This window comes from Amphiprion ocellaris, chromosome 6 (assembly GCF_022539595.1).
Source record: "Amphiprion ocellaris isolate individual 3 ecotype Okinawa chromosome 6, ASM2253959v1, whole genome shotgun sequence".
Lineage (NCBI taxonomy): Eukaryota > Metazoa > Chordata > Actinopteri > Pomacentridae > Amphiprion > Amphiprion ocellaris.
Genome location: NC_072771.1, coordinates 26385922 through 26402258, shown reverse-complemented (window position 1 = coordinate 26402258; position 16337 = coordinate 26385922). Strand labels below are relative to the sequence as shown.

Here is a 16337-nt window from a genome sequence, read left to right as displayed (position 1 = left end):
AAATGCTGAATTATACCCATAGAGACACAAGAAACATAGACTGAAGACTCTGCAAGATGGGTCTGGTAGATTAAAAGGAGCTGAGCTTCCAGAGAGCTGTGGCTCGATACTGAAAACTGACTGAGTGGAAAAAACACAGAGTTAGTTCTGGCGATACTTAAGAAGCCCTGTGGAGTTTTCTAATAAACAAACATCATCGAATGCATTTGAATGCCAACCTAGCATAGCGTTAGCTAACAGTTTAAAAGTCAGTAACTGCAGAAATAACGCAAGTGTACAAAATATTTGAGAGTACAGAACAACCGTTCATCATTCCTTCAGCTGCATGCTGAGGGGCATTAAGGAGGAGCAATGTCAACGCAGAGGGGAGGGGGTTTATTCAGTGTAGGCCTGAAAAAATGATTAACGTTACTGTCTGTCTTCGGCAACCGTTATGATGATGTCACTCTTTGTTTTACTTTGTCAGAAAATACTATAACGTAACACTGGCTGTAACAGCAACTCACTGTGTGTGTTGTTATGGAGGAACATTAGTGTTGGACTATTAGTGACCATTAAATATTTAAAATGCCACTCTGTCAAAGATGACGTTATGAAATCTGACAAAAGCGTCTCTGGTTTTCATTTTGGTTCATATGAATCATGACTTCATGGCAAAGAAAATAATGGAGTAGATTTAACATTAAAGGGCATCAGAGGGCTGCATAAATGATGTTTTGCCAGTAACTTCACTAATTATGTTGTTTATATACAGCATACACCTATGGACTAACTAAAGATAAATTCATCAGTACAACTGGTAGGTATATTAATACATGAGTGTTTTTGTTGCTTTCCTCTCACAATTACCTGTTTACAACTTTTTAAAAAAGTTTTTCTACCTGTACTATAACCTACCTCTAATTTGCAGCAACAAGAAGTACAAGACAAGATGTATTTCATAACTCATTTATAGACTGAATCTTTTTTTAAGATTATATAATTTCCCAGAGGTGTAATGCTTTATTGCATCTTTTTGTATGTGAAAAATTTTGTCTGTTGTAAAGCTAAACAAATACTAAATGACAAAGTATTGTAAAAATTTTCTGCCTGTAATTCATATCTTTGTTGTTGTAAGCGTTAAGGGACCAAAAAAGAAGTTATTTTATTCATTATATATATATATATTTTTTTTTTTTTTTTTTTTTTTTAATTAATCGGCTGATTAATCGGCTACCTGAATTTTTTTCTGCCAAATATCGGAATCGGCATCTGCCTCAAAAAATCCATATCAGTCAGGCCCTACTTGTCATAAAACATGTGCAAAGCAGATTCTTTTGAATGTTTGAAACTGCCATTATCATTCATAGCCAAATGTGCATCTACAAATAAATTTAGTGTACTCAAAAAAATATGGCTGCTTCCTGTTGTGGTCTTTTTTTATTATATATATATTTTTGGCCTTTATTGACAGGACAGCAGTAAGAGAGAGACAAGAAAGATGGGAGATGAATGGGGAAAGGACCTGCAGCAAAGGGACATGGGCTGGATTCGAGCCTATGTCCGCTGCATCAAGGACTATAGTCCCTGTTTGTGGACCACTCACTCAGCCTGTTGAGCTATCGGGGTGCACCCTGTAAAGGTCATTTATTGCATGTTTGTCAAAGATCCACACAGGCTTAACTGATATTCATGACTTTCCTGACTTTTGGTAATTTTCTAAAATGAATAAGTACACTGTAATGTGACAAACAGGGAGTGATCAACTGAGAAAGCTCATCAAAAACTTAAATCCACCTTTTCATACCATTATAAGCAGTCACTAACTCTAACAGTCAACCATGACAGCTGTGACATCAGTGAAACCTGTGAGGGTTTAGTGTTCAGTCCTTAGGCTTGAGATTGTTCATATCAACATCGATACATCCATACTATACAGTACACCAGTAAAAGATTCAGTAGGTCCTAATACATATTGTGTCAAATGAAGTATGCTAAAAACACCAGTTTGTCCTAATACATCCAGTTGGAGATTAAAATAAGCAAGCAAGCATGCTTTTCTGGCCATTCTCACCCATAATCCTCTGTGCAGTTATACCACCTACATCTCAGTATCGCACATGAGTTGGACAAGCATGAGCCACCAAGAGCAACACATAGCTCATTTCTCACTACATACTGAGATGGTCAAGGCTTATGGCAAACTATTATGACTAAGTAGAAAGTATGTACTTCGTGAGGGCAGCTGTAGTACGTGCTTAAAGTGGAAAGAATAAGTCGTCTTTGCTGCAGTTCCTTGCACATTACTACCACCTACAGATCAGTGGAATAGTGTGATACCATTGGTAGAAGAGTATTTCATCCACTATGTGCATGTGGGCACACCATTTGCACCATGTGCTTGTGAATAAGACAGTCAAAACAGGGACCCAATCAAAGAAACCCAGCTCCAAAGAAATACTAAAGGTTAAAAAAACTCCATAGATTACTTTTAGGTTGCAGCTTTAGTACTGGTAACTACATTGATTAGCTGCTGCCGGACTGGTAATGCCAAATTGTACTGTTCAGTTCAGTTCAGTTCAGTTCAGTTTATTTGCCATTTGCAGTATAAAACCACATTGGAAAGAGGTGCAAGAACCTCAAGTGCATTGTCAACATCTAAAAACAACAAATACAGGAGAAAATAGGACAGTAAAAAGAACAGGGAACAAATGCCACATAAAATACTTAAGAAATAAGGTGGCAATTCTCACTATCAATGCACTGACACATTGATGTCAACCAACCACCACATTGTTTTCCAAATGTGATTTTGATAGTGTTAACTCAACTGAAATTCAGTGTCTATGGCTGGTTCAGTTCCCCCTTCAGAGTCCTCATTAATCTGTGTGTTCTTCGAGAGGTGCTTTAAAGAGCAAAGTCTTTTCAGCAAAATCTAACCATATAACCATTTGCTATCAAATTTTCCCCACTATTTTAAAGGTCACAAATCCCATCATAAAAATTAAACATGTTTTAAATAATCTTCATGGGTATGACAAGCAGCAAATGGATCAGAGGAGAATCCAGGACAACGCCACACACTGTATAATTGAGCCAAATCAGCTGTGACAATCAGACCACAGATTGGTAAAAATAAAAAGATTTTTGAATGAGAGAGGAAGGACAGAGCAGAGGAGAGACAGATACCATGAACTGTAGAGACAGTGGAAAGTTGAGAGATAAATCTACACAGAGACAGCAGGCAGACTAGGAGACAGGCAGACAGAGAGAAAGAGAAGAAAAATCTCTGTGATAACTTTACACCCATGGACATGGACATGATGATGAACTGTGTAGCGAGGTTTGGATCAAACTCTGTGTTTTTGTCTTTGATGTTCACCACTCAAAGCCAACAGGGACTGGAAGCAACACTAGCTCTTTCAATCACTGCACACACACAAACACATATTCACCAGCAGCTGAAACCCAAAGTTATAATTCCTAAAAAAAAAAAAACACACACACTAAAATAAAGCAGTAACAGATTGGGCTCTGGTTAGGTTTCATTACAGCTATCTTATGCTTCAAACATAAAGTGCATTTGTCTATGTCTGTAGTCTGCGGGGGCTGCATTAAACAACATTATACTTAATAAAAATGCAGCCACTTTTCCCAGTTTAATTTAACCAGGCAGGTCAATTAAGAACACATTCTCACACAAAATGAAAAGCTGCCCTGGGCAGGAAACTGCATCATTCAAGCTCGTGTTGCATTGGTGGAGATTGGTCAAAACTACAGAAAAATATTGAAGTTTGGATTTTTTTTTCGTCTTTTTTTGTACGAAGCAATCAATTTCTTCCGCACAGCTCAAGGTCACAGACAGGAATATGATAGATTCTCAGAGGATTACAACATAAGCGATATCAGACATACAGTGTATTGCATTGCAAGTACACACTAGACACACAAACACTAAAAGCAAGGTCTGTTTCTCACATCTCAGCACACTAATTCCAAATTAAAAACACAGTGAAATCCAAGGATACAGATGCTGGAAGTACACTTATGTCAGTCCACTTTCTTGAACTTGTTTTGTGGTTTTCATGGTTTTATGCTTTTTATGGATTCTATGGTTTTTTAGTCATCCAAATTGCATTGTTTTGTTTTATCATGCTGTTGAAAGCACTTTGCTCTTCTTTTATGTTGTTTTAAAGTGCTCTACAAATACATTTTGATTGATTGATTGATTGATTGATTGATTGATTGATTGATTGATTGATTGATTGATTGATTGATTGATTGATTGATTGATTGATTGATTGAACTGAATATTAGAGTAATGCAAAAGGGGAGTGTGGTAAGAAGTAAAAATGTAAACATATTTACCTGGTGAGTGCCAGGTCCAGGGTTGGTGTTCATGGAGACTCTGAATCGATCTTCTCTGGAAGAGATCAAAGCCATCTTTGGGAAGGATTTCACACTGGGATTGTAATGACCAGGGCCTGATGAATGAACATACACACACATACACACACGAACATACACACACACACACACACACACACACACACACACACACACACACACACACACACACACACACACACACACACACACACACACACACACACAGTGTGAGGCAAGCTACCAGGAAAGTGTAGTGAGCTAAGCCTGCAGTTACTCTACATTAAATGAAGATTCACTACACTGAAGTTGTCCCCAGAGAAATGCAGCAAGCTAAGCTACACTAACACGGCAGAAGCAGAAGTCATTTTATTTAGTTTTAGTATTTTTATTTATTTACTGTACCTTACTTTTACTCCTCTCTTGCCTATAGACAGTGAAAAACATTTAAGTAAGCAAGCTGTTGACAGGCTGCTAGCAGGTGTTTGCAGACAGCACTAAGGATGATGTCATACTGAAGTGATTCTGCCTGGTACGCATTTACACCTGTGTATAATGCTGACATTATGTACTGAGCCTAAATTTTATTTCAGACAACAGCAAAGGATCTGTGGTGCTTGCTGCTTCAGAAACGCATAGGTTGCAGGTCGTAGCTGGTGTGGACGCTGCTGCACTGCTTCAGCAAAAACAAAGCTTTGTTACTGAAAAGCTTTTTGATTCAAAAAACCACCACACAGCTGAGAAATCTAGTTAAACTAGTGAAGCTGCTACCTGTCACAACACTGCTGCCCAAGACTGCACACACAAAACCCCATCTTCAAATACATAATTTCATACTGAGGTGCTTTAACAAAGTCGGGAAAGCCTGGCACATTTCCACAAACATACAAAGTGGCCCAGACAAGCTACTGCTTCAGACACCCGTTTGGACTTTATTGAACTTCATATTGCAGCCTTCAGCACGTAAACCGGAGAGTCTGCACATCAAATTCTACAATATTACTCATAATAGGACCACAGATTTGTATTGTCGAGTACCAAATTTCCTCACAGGTATTTATTCAGGTTTTAAAGTATTGTAACTTCAATTATTACATCTTTATGGGAGGTTAAATTAAGCAGTGTCTCAAAAATGTCTTCTGTGCAGTGCAACAATAATGCCATAAATCACAGAAAAATAAATAAATAATTAAATGTTGAGTTTCATATTTTACAAAAATTGAAAACATTTTTCTAAGTGCTCACAAGTGCTACCAATACTGGAAGAAATTGTGACTCTACAGGGTGAAGATTTTACTACTTACATTCATATTTGTCTTCATACTTGTCTTCTATCTGCTCTGTGTAAGCACAGTTTGCAGTTTAGCCCAGTTCAACAGAAAAATCTGATTTTTTTTTCCATGTCACTGTTGGTCACAGCTGAGTCAATAAAGAGTTCTCAGAGTTGTACCAAAGAGGCTGAATCTTTTTCCTTTTTTACAGAATCGGGTTAGTATAAACAAGAGTTTTGCAAATTTGAAATGAGACATGTAGAATAAAGTGATTTTGATGAAATATCACAACTTGATTATTTTTCCTGAAGCTACTGCACATCCCACAAAATTCATCCAAGGACCTTCAGAAATCTGAAAAACAGACAATTCTATTTTTACAGTCCCTGGCACTCATAAATGGTGACATTTTGGTATTTCTTAAAAGAAAATCCATCTTTTAAACTCGTAGCAGGTGTCAGGAATAAGTAAAGTAATTTTGGTTAAGATGACATCTGTAGCTGTCTGCATGTTCTGCCCTCAGAAATGTCAAGGCATCTCCAGTAAAGTTACTGTGGAAGATGGCTTTAGAATTGCAGTTCATTTGAATCATAAAATCTAATGGCATTCAGATTAAATGCAATAAGCTAGCCTGGTTAAGACAAATTTCCCCTTTTCATGAATATGGTGCGACAAAAATCACAAAAAGACTGGGTGCATTGAACAGTATAGGTGTCAACAGGGCATGGTGCCAGTGACATACTGAATGTAACAGTCCATATCGTGATTGCCCAACTACTGAACAGATTTACTGTCCAGTACACAGACATAACATGCATGTAGCTCTGCATAGACCAAAGAAATACTCTTACTTTTTAATGTGAGGTGCTTTGGAAGCAGGTGCACACATATGTACACAGTTTTGCAGGTTAAAAAAACGTACAAATGTCATTTTCAGTTGTGGAAGGAACATTCCCACTGAATTCAGAAAATGTTCTCAAAATGAAGCAGCTAAGCCTCAGGGGTTTATTCATAACACTACATTGCTCCAATAAATGTTTGTTATTTAAAACCTTAACTGCCACCTGCAACTTTTCAGGAATTATAAAAACAATTTTCCAAATCAATTTTCGAAATGGTTTAATGGACCTCTGTGCTACAGATCATATTTGTTGCATTTAGAATTACGATAAGGAAAGTAAGAAAAATTATTCATTACAGGTCCAACATGGTTTTACAGTAAGACAGCAGAAGGTGTTTGTCTGCCCCAACGGCTAAATGCAATCAGCTTATGAATACACAAATGGGGTGACTTTCAAAGTCACACACAAGTACATACCACAAAAATAAGACAAGTGCATATTTAAAAAACACCTTGAGCAACTGCTAATGTCACAGACTATTAAGAGTAACACTGTCATTTAGTAGTGCATGTGTGCTTCAAAAACAGTCAATAGATAAATGCTCTTAGCATATCAGTAACGTGATCGCCAGGGACCCAGCATCATAAGGGATATAATGTTCCTAATGTTCCATATACAGTAGGCCTATTCTTAATGAAAATTCAATAATGGAAAAAAAAGATGGTGTGTGTACCTCTATGCATGTATGAGCATCCATATGCTTGTGTCTGCATATCCGCTTCATTGTGGGGGTGCATGAGGGTGTGTATGTGTGTGTATGTGTGTGTGTGTGTGTGTGTGTGTGTGTGTGTGTGTGTGTGTGTGTGTGTGTGTGTGTGTGTGTGTGTGCGTGTACGAAGAAGAAACACTTCTGCAAACAGTCCAAATCTATTTATATGCAAATTGGATTTTGGTTAAACGGTTTGAGGTGCCGCATGGGTTGAGTCCCTTGGTGAAATGAGGCTAGTCATAAATTATCCAAGTAAGTCATGAATCTATCAATTTTGAAACAACATTTTTCAATGGGAGTGTAACTGAGGTAAATATTAGCTTAGAGCCCCACAGAGATGGAGCTAATTGGACCGCATGATGAAGAAAAGGGGGAATTGTACAGTTTCCAAATGTTCAACACTGAAAGCAAAGGAAGGTCGGACAAACTCATAGACAGATCACTTTCTCTTTATGCTGTTCAGTGTGTGTGTGTGTGTGCGTGTGTGTGTTTGAGTGTGTGCAACACCTGGAATGCTGGGGTCATGTCGTAGGAAGAAATTATCTCGTAGCGCAGCAGAGAGGAAGCAGCTCTGACGTTTCTTAGCGCCTTCACTTCGGGGTTCTGAGTAAGAGTGGCCATTAACCTTCTCAGATGTCTGACTCACATTGTAGCTGTTGGGTGGAGGGGAGTCCTACAGAGAGAGGAGAACAGAGGAGTGCTTCAGTTTACATGCCATTGCAATATGTACATAACAAGACCAGTCTACCACCATCGCTAGCGGCACAGAGGCATAGTGTGCTTTCAGCTATATGTTAACTTAAAGATGCTAAATATACTATGATTTGCTAATTAGCTCTGAAGGCAAGACACACTATTGAGACTGGTAACACTTTAGCAGGCAAACTACAGTACTGCAACAAATCCAATTCTGACACAGGAACTGAAGTCAGAGGATGACAAAAGCCATTATTATACATTTGTCCTTACTAAATTAAATGTCAATCATTACAGTAGATGTTGAGCTGTCTCACTAAATAAATGCAACGTCTAACCTGCTGATGGAACTAGATGAATAATTAGGAGATCAAAGTCATTAGGGTTCATTCTCTGCAGTCATGTATCATGTTTCATTTCATTCCATTCAGTGAATGTTGAGTGATACGAGAAAAAAATTTTGACAGTATATCGAAAGCCATGAGATAACCAAGATCAATAGACTGAAAATAGAAACACTTCATGCATCATATATTTTGGCAAGAATTGAAGAAAATCAAAGATTGGGTCTCAGTAACTCACAGTATGTAGTTTCTCCTTTTTATGGTGCACCACTGACACTCTAATAGTGTAACAAACACACACTCATTAAAAACAACAAATGACCCATTCACCCATCTGTTATCTGAGCACACTCACATGGTCAACGTTGTTACAATATCACACATGTACATACATTCATGCATGAATATCAGCGTACAAATGCAAGGACATACAGTAGATGTCACATCATCTACATGCAAATGCAGACCTAGCGCACGCACACACACACACACACACACACACACACACACACACAGAGATATAATGACGGCTTGCAGGAGCCATTATTCTGTATCTTCACAAAAGGAGGAACAATTATTGAGACATGAGTGACATTTCCAACATATCATATGAATGTCAGATGAATAGCTTCTACATAAAGCCATAATGCAATGAACTGCTACTAATTAAGGCCTAATTTGTGGAGGCACCCTTGCTGACATTAACGTGTAATGGATCCCAGTTGTAGAAATTTGGATCTGAAATGGGAAATGGGTGAATCGTGTCACCTAGTTAGAAACTTCGCTACTACTGCTGCAGAGGAATCTCAGTTACTGGGGATTTGTCTTGTCGGTGGGTCTTTGAATAATTGATGTCGAAGGCTGAATATAGCTGCACGATCCATTTATCCTAAACATAGCAGAGCTGTCATTTACCTCAAACTGTCATTTCCCGACCGCTGTTTTCTCCTTCTCTTCCTAGGTAGCCGTCCATCTTTAATCATTGCTATCCCAGGCCATTTAGCTTTTCATTATAGACACAGCAGGAGGAAAAGGAGGCAAGCACAACATGTGCACGACAATACAACCTCCCACACACATACATGCAGACAGTCAATTTACAGGCACACACAGAGACAACAGTGTCTGTGTGATGTTGACAGCGACTGCGGCATTACTGGGAAGAAAAATGAAATTAAAGGATAGTGAGAAAGATTTGCCTCACCTGTTACTTTTACCCATGGTTTGCTGCAGTGTGCATCTCCTGGTGGATATAATACAACATGCACCTGTAGACACACATCTGTGGAGCCCTATCGTCCATAATTATACCTGAATATGGAACAAACCACTGTTCCCAGTTGTAGTCATCAGCTATTGACAGCACTCAGGCTGACTGTAATTACACACCCTCAACACTGAGACAGCTCAGTTGGCACGCACACACACACACACACACACACACACACACACACACACACACACACACAAATAAACCGTTTCTTAACAGTTCTGTCACACTGGCCTTGACTGTCTGCCCTTGAAAAATATCTTCAAGTGCATATATACTGTAGATGCCAGATACACATTTGTGGCAGGCAGTCAGCCAGTGACAAAGAATAACTGAAATTAAATATTGATGTGAAGCTAGAACCGAGACAGACTGTCAGACCTATTTTTTTTTTAAATAAATGTGAAGCAAGAAGAATTAACACAAACGATAGTATAATATTTTTGAAGCATGCCAAATTTTATGTGTAAAAATGTTGAATTTATAGTTCAGTAGGACTGTATAGAGATACCAGGCAGGCATACTGTGAGAGGAAATCACTAAAACATGAAATCTTGGTAAATATTAAATAAACTAAGAGGTAAACACTAAATTAGTTTACAATGGAATACGCTGCAGCAGAAATACGCTTACTGAGTCGAGTCTAGCACAGCTTAAAGTCTCTGTTAAGCAACATATTAAAACAGACGGAGAAACAGAAATGAAATTCTGTTCCCACTAAAGGTTTGCAAAAAACATAGACAAAAACTAATAGGCACTTGTGAATATTTCTACTTCAGTTGTTGTAGGATGGATATGACATTGCTTAAGAATTTTTCTAAATTGGATAAAACTCGTAATCCTTGTCTAGTCAGGTCACTGTATCCAAAAAATATATACTATTTTAATAGTGCAGCTGCAAAAACCCAGTTTGCTATTACTATTAAAGTAGTGTTTTCTGTGCAGCACACATTTTATTCATGAAAGAAATACAAAACTCAGAACCGTTACCTTGATCCAAGTATAATGAACTTGCAGGAAGAATTTTTCAGTTGTTTAACTTTAAAATGCGGCCAGTCCTTCATCCTGTCCTCTATTTTTTTGGCAACTGCAAAGTAGTATCTGCATTATTCTAGATGACTGTTAAGCTAGATTCTCATGATTTTATCCAATAGTCTGCCATTTATAATATTCAACATACATTCCAATAACCAATTCTTTTATTTTGAGTTCTCCGTGCACAATCAAGTAACAATCATTTTACAAAGGTCAGCGGCATGTTTTACTTTAAGTAAAGGGTACATAATGCAAAGCCTATTTTCAGTTACATCGTCATCTTCAAAAGAGTTTTAAAGACACTAAACAGATAGACAAAATGAGATGTTTCCTATGGTATAGTTTTTCTTCCACACCATGTTCTCTCGCACTAATGACTCAAGTGCACCTGACAGTGGCAATACTAAGGATTTGGCAGTATGTATGGTGACAGCTTTGACTAATGGCCAGGCATAACACATGAATGTGTGTGTGTGTGTGTGTGTGTGTGCGTGTGTGTGGTGTGTGTGCACGTGTGTGATCACCACATGCCATTCTTCATACTCTCATTACTCTTAAAACCTCTCATTCTTCCATGCAGACAAGGGTGCTATTTTCAGACTCTATATTCCCATGTTTCAGATCTTTGTACTAGAAATGATATGGAATTTTGACAGCATATATATGATAATGCATGTGTCTGTACACCTGTATGTGTATGTGACTCATCCCTAGCATGTAAGCATATTCACATATTCATCAAAAAAAGCCACCACTCTTGTGCTCTGCGAGGCCCTGCTCTGACTCATGTGGCATTTTCATCTTCTCAGGTTAAAAATAAAGTTTGTAGTTTGTGGCTTTTAGTTTTTGGCTTTGGCTCATTGAAGCCCAAGTATTGAGACGTTAAAACTAGTCGGAGGCACCACTGTGAATCACGATAGCAAACGACTATAAGAATACTCTGCAGACTTGAAACTGAATTCTATCCTCGTTGTAGTTCCACGGCAAAAAGGTGCGACAAAAGTAGTTTGTTTTAAAAATCTGCATATCCAAAAGCTGACTATTGCACTGACTCTTGCACTTTATCTTCAGTCTGCATACTGTGCAGAGAATGAACAGCTTGGATATCCCCATTTAGAGTCTAATAAAGAATAATGGTTACTTAGGATCTGCCTCTTAAATCCACAGTGTCACTTGAGGTTCATCTGTTCCTGATTACAATCGAACACTTACCGGCGGGCGAGATGTGTAGCATTTTAAAAAGTCTGTGCAAAAGCTAACCAATGAACACATCACTAAACTGGTAGGTACAGCTTGATGTACCATGCAGCTGAACTTTAAGTGTCTGTGCAGACTCTCAGTCATCCAGGTCATGGTAATCATAGGAGCTTCAAGCAAGATTTAAGCTTTCAGTTGCAACTTCATCTTGTTATAGGTGTTATGCAGATTATATCTCCTCTGTTTTAATAATCTGCCCTCAGTTGAAATCTAACAAATGTCGTTATAAACTGGAAGTACTCAAAAGAGAACCAACAGAGGTAGATGCTGGACTAGTTTTTCTGTATGTAACTTATTTAAGAATTTTTCTATGATTAAAAAAAGGCAATTTAATACAATTTTATGGGAAAGGTGTGGACTATATCTCTACAGTAAATGAAAAACATTTATATTTTGAAGGTCATAAATGAGATGTAAGCTTTGTAACAGCACCAAGTAATTGTATGCGAGGAAGTTGACAGCAAGGTTTACTACCAATAACAGTCTAATTATCTCGCAAAAGTGCTTAGACATATGGCCTTTATAGATTGTTTTTTACTGTCTCTGAAATGCTTCTAGCAGATACTGCATTTCTATGATAAGCATGACACTGAAAAAGTCTGCTGCGTGGCACAGTTTCTTTAAATTAGCAACATTTGTTTTACTGCTGAATTTTATGAGTGTTGTTTTAACTTACGTAACAAAATAGAGTGCTGATATTTAAATGCGAAGTAAGCACAGCATTTGTTTGCTTATTTTCCTCCCAGAAAAGCCTATCTATGTCATTGTGTCATAAACACAGCTGGTGTCGCATCACAGGGCCTGATAACCATCTGTCTGATTTTAGTAGTGAAGGTATGGCTGATGTCATAAGGCTTTAATGAGAATTTAGACAGGTCTTCAATATAGATGGAAAGGCAGAAGGAAACCATATGGGTCCTATTTGCTTCCTATTCAGACTTTATAGGCAGCAGTTAGTCGAACAATTTGCTGACAGCCACAGTTTTCTGCTGTTCTGCAGTCTTGTATATCTTGATTTCTGTAATTATTTTTATCCTTGCATATTTGCTACTATAATCTCGCCTCCTCTCTCTCACTCCCTTCCATTTTTCTCCATCCATCCATAATTTCTTGCTTCCAAATATTTACCTTCTACTCATATTCCAGTAGTTTAAAAAACAGTGTTGTCAGATCTTTCCTATTCTTTATAGCCACTATCCTTGCAGATTTGTTTATTTTGCTCAAGTTTTCTCTCATACAGGCGCTCAATTATCTGCCTCGCTTCTCTCACTTCACAACATCTCATGTCACATTTACATCTAGACACATATAGCTAATCTGATTGTGAGGAACATCAATGTAAAAGGATTAGATTTCAGCTCAGATAAACCACCGTGAGTAGCCCACGTCATTTTCAGACCAACACTTAGCTGTGTGCCTCTGACGGGTTTATACAGTAATCAGTAAGCTGTCTGCGGAGTGTGACAGGTTCAGAATCCTGTATTAACACTGACACCCACAGCTGGGGCCTTCGTGATCTACGATACATCCAGCAGTGGTCCAGAAGGCCTGTCTGAGTAAAGACCCAGCCCAGGCCTCACACCTTATTGGGCTTAGCTCTCCCTGCCGTCCCCCTGGCTGCCTGTCTGCTTGACTGTCTGCTTGGCTCCTAAAATCATCACCTGCTACTAAACAGCTGTCCATAGCCAAACACACACAAAACACACAGCTGCTGCATGAAATGGGGACATGCCCACATCTGCATACGGTTGCACGCACACACAAATGCACTATACACACAGCTGCTGGCCACAGCTGGTGCCCACACTCTGGACAAAGAAATATACATGAACACACTGGACACTGGTGCTTACCACATGGGCCTATTTCATCAACATGAGGACTGGGGCAAAGACAAAGAAAAACAGAGAGAGTCTGATAAACTAACAAAGAGAAAAAGATAAGATACAGAACCAGACAAAGACAGAACAGATGAAGGAATTAGAAATGGACAAACCCAAAGATGATGGGTTTAATAAGGGAAAGAAAACTAAATTGTAAAGACGAAGCTGAGAAAGCTGGCAGCGTAAGAAAAAAGCAGCCCAGTGGACAGAAGACAGGATCAAATGAAAGAACCAGGTCTGGTCACATCTCTCTTCTCCTAATCCAATCAACAAGTGAAGAATAAGTTTTTAATTTGTTTAAATACTGATCTTTATTCTGGGCAGTGTCATCGGTCTACAGGTATCTGCTGACAATTCTATTATTCTCAGATAAATAAATACAAATGGGATCCAATCTCTCACTTTCAAAAGCAGGTCAATACTAATTAGATTTGACAGACAGAGCATCATTCCGATACTGGACAGAAAAGGGGCATCTGAAAGACTTTCTTTATCAAACTTGTGGTGTTTTAAATCAAACTCTGGTTAAGGCTGGGACTTGACTGTATTTCTTAATTTGAATCTGTCTGTGCCACTGAGCTGATTTAAAACAGGGAAACAAACACCAGACTTGAACAATACATGAAAGGAGACATTATTTCCTGTTTGTATGCACCAGCTTTTACCAAGACAAACAAAAAAAGAACAAATCATTGAAGCTTACTCAGTGCAATAAATGCAGTGTCCATTGATCCAAAAGTTCTATCTGGTGTTTCTGCAATATTTGCAAGATGTTCCTCAGTAAAAAGGCGATAGCTGTTTGACTGCAAAAATACACTCAATATGTTTAATGCTGAATTTTCTTCTTGATTAGGCTCCAGAAACTGCTCAGAAGTGGAGCATGAGTTAAAAAAAAATTTAGTCAAACAAAACATGCTGATGTTTTTCTGACAGGGAGCCTCTTGTGGCACCCCTTGGCCTGAATCATCACCGTGGCCTTTCCATAACTTTAACTCAGTGGTTATTTCTACCAAAATCACAGTTGCTCTCTAACCTCATCCAAGTATAGGTTTCCTATTGGCAAACAAAAAAAGACTGTTTACATTCAGCGTATCTGACCAAAACACAGCATGTGTGTATTTGGGGTTTATAAAAATGTGTTCAGTATATTTCCTTTCTGTAAAACACTTACAACCCCCTCTCAATATGTATTTTATATGTATGTATATATTTTTATTTCAAATCCTGCATTGTTCACATTCATGTTTGCTAGTTTCATTTTTTATTGCTGCGTTTCTCGGTTAGTTATCCTCACCAGTCAGCAGAATAATGTGAAAACACACAGCAGGAATATATTTGCACATGAACAAAATTATTGTAATTATTCACTATGCTGAATTGCTGGAATAGAAAAAAATAGATAGTATGATATACTTGCCAATTTACATAATTGAAATGTACAAGTGGGTCACTTAGGAAGTATTTGTGTTGTTGTTTACACATAGCTATAAGGGCCTGTTGGTTCTCACTGTTTATAAGGTCTTTTTTCAATCAGATGCTTTCTGAAAACACATTTTAGTTTCAATCCAAAAGCATCTCCTTCAATTTTGGCTTGAAAAGTTAAAACAAACATGGAACCTGGTTATGTGCAGGTATGAATGTGATGGGTGGTATCAGAATGACAGCACCGCACACAGCCAAGCAGCTGCGTCTGGGGCTGAATATAGAAGCTAATGTTGAAATGAAAACCTGCAGTTCCTCGAATGGCCACCTGAGGTTGGTTCCAAAAGTGAGTCCATTCCAACAGACCTCCATGTTAAAATGCTCAATTTTACAGCAGATATGAACATGTTTAAAAGCTGGTACAAGAAACAGTTGTGGTATCTATAGCCGATGTACTGATGACTCGTGACAACCGCACAGGTTGTGAATTTTTAACAACTCCCCAATTTAAATTATAGTAAGGCTAAATGTTATGCATTTGGCCACACTGAGTCACATGTCAGTGCCTTCACGCACAGTCTATGGCCCAGAAACATTTGCATGGACTGCACTCCACCTCTTTGCTCATTTTTGGATTAGCAAGAAGTTAGGAGGAGTCAGGCAGTATGTATATAGCATATAGTGACGCATACAGCAGGTATGGCCCCCACAAAGGTTTGCTCTAAAGTTTTGTGAATGTGTGAGAAATCATGTGTTTATCTACCTTCATTTGTAAAATGTCTTTTATTTTGAGGCACAGGCTGATTTCGAGGAGGGGCTGTGTTTCAGTTGACTTGTTTTATAACAGCAAGACAGCAGGGTGGTAACAATAGCCAGGACTTCACAGCAAGAGAGGAAGAGAAGGAAAAAGAGAAAAAGAATTTCACTGAGCGTATGTGATCTTCTCCTTCAAGCAATAACTTTGAGAACATCCACACATCATAAAATCTGAAAGTGCTACACAGACAAGTTCACCATCTGTGCCCTATCACACATTTTAAGACTTACTTGTTTTGCTCTTCTTTTTCCTCACTCTTTCCCTCTGTCGATCATGCATGCAGCCTCATTTTTCACATCTATTCCTACACTTCTGACGCTTTCCTCTTACTGTCTCTAAGGTCTCCACTTTCTCTAATCTTTTACT

General features: G+C 38.3%; 1 protein-coding gene across 1 annotated transcript in view; it reads right to left on the bottom strand.

The window, feature by feature from the left end:
- stpg2 (sperm-tail PG-rich repeat containing 2) overlaps positions 1 to 16337 on the bottom strand; it is a 66151-nt gene that overhangs the window by 12768 nt on the left and 37046 nt on the right. The window contains exons 11-12 of the mRNA XM_023280871.3: positions 7755 to 7920; positions 4348 to 4463 (exon numbers count right to left, since the gene is read on the bottom strand). Of these exons, the coding sequence (XP_023136639.2) occupies positions 4348 to 4463; positions 7755 to 7920 (282 nt within the window). The remainder of the gene's footprint in view (positions 1 to 4347; positions 4464 to 7754; positions 7921 to 16337) is intronic.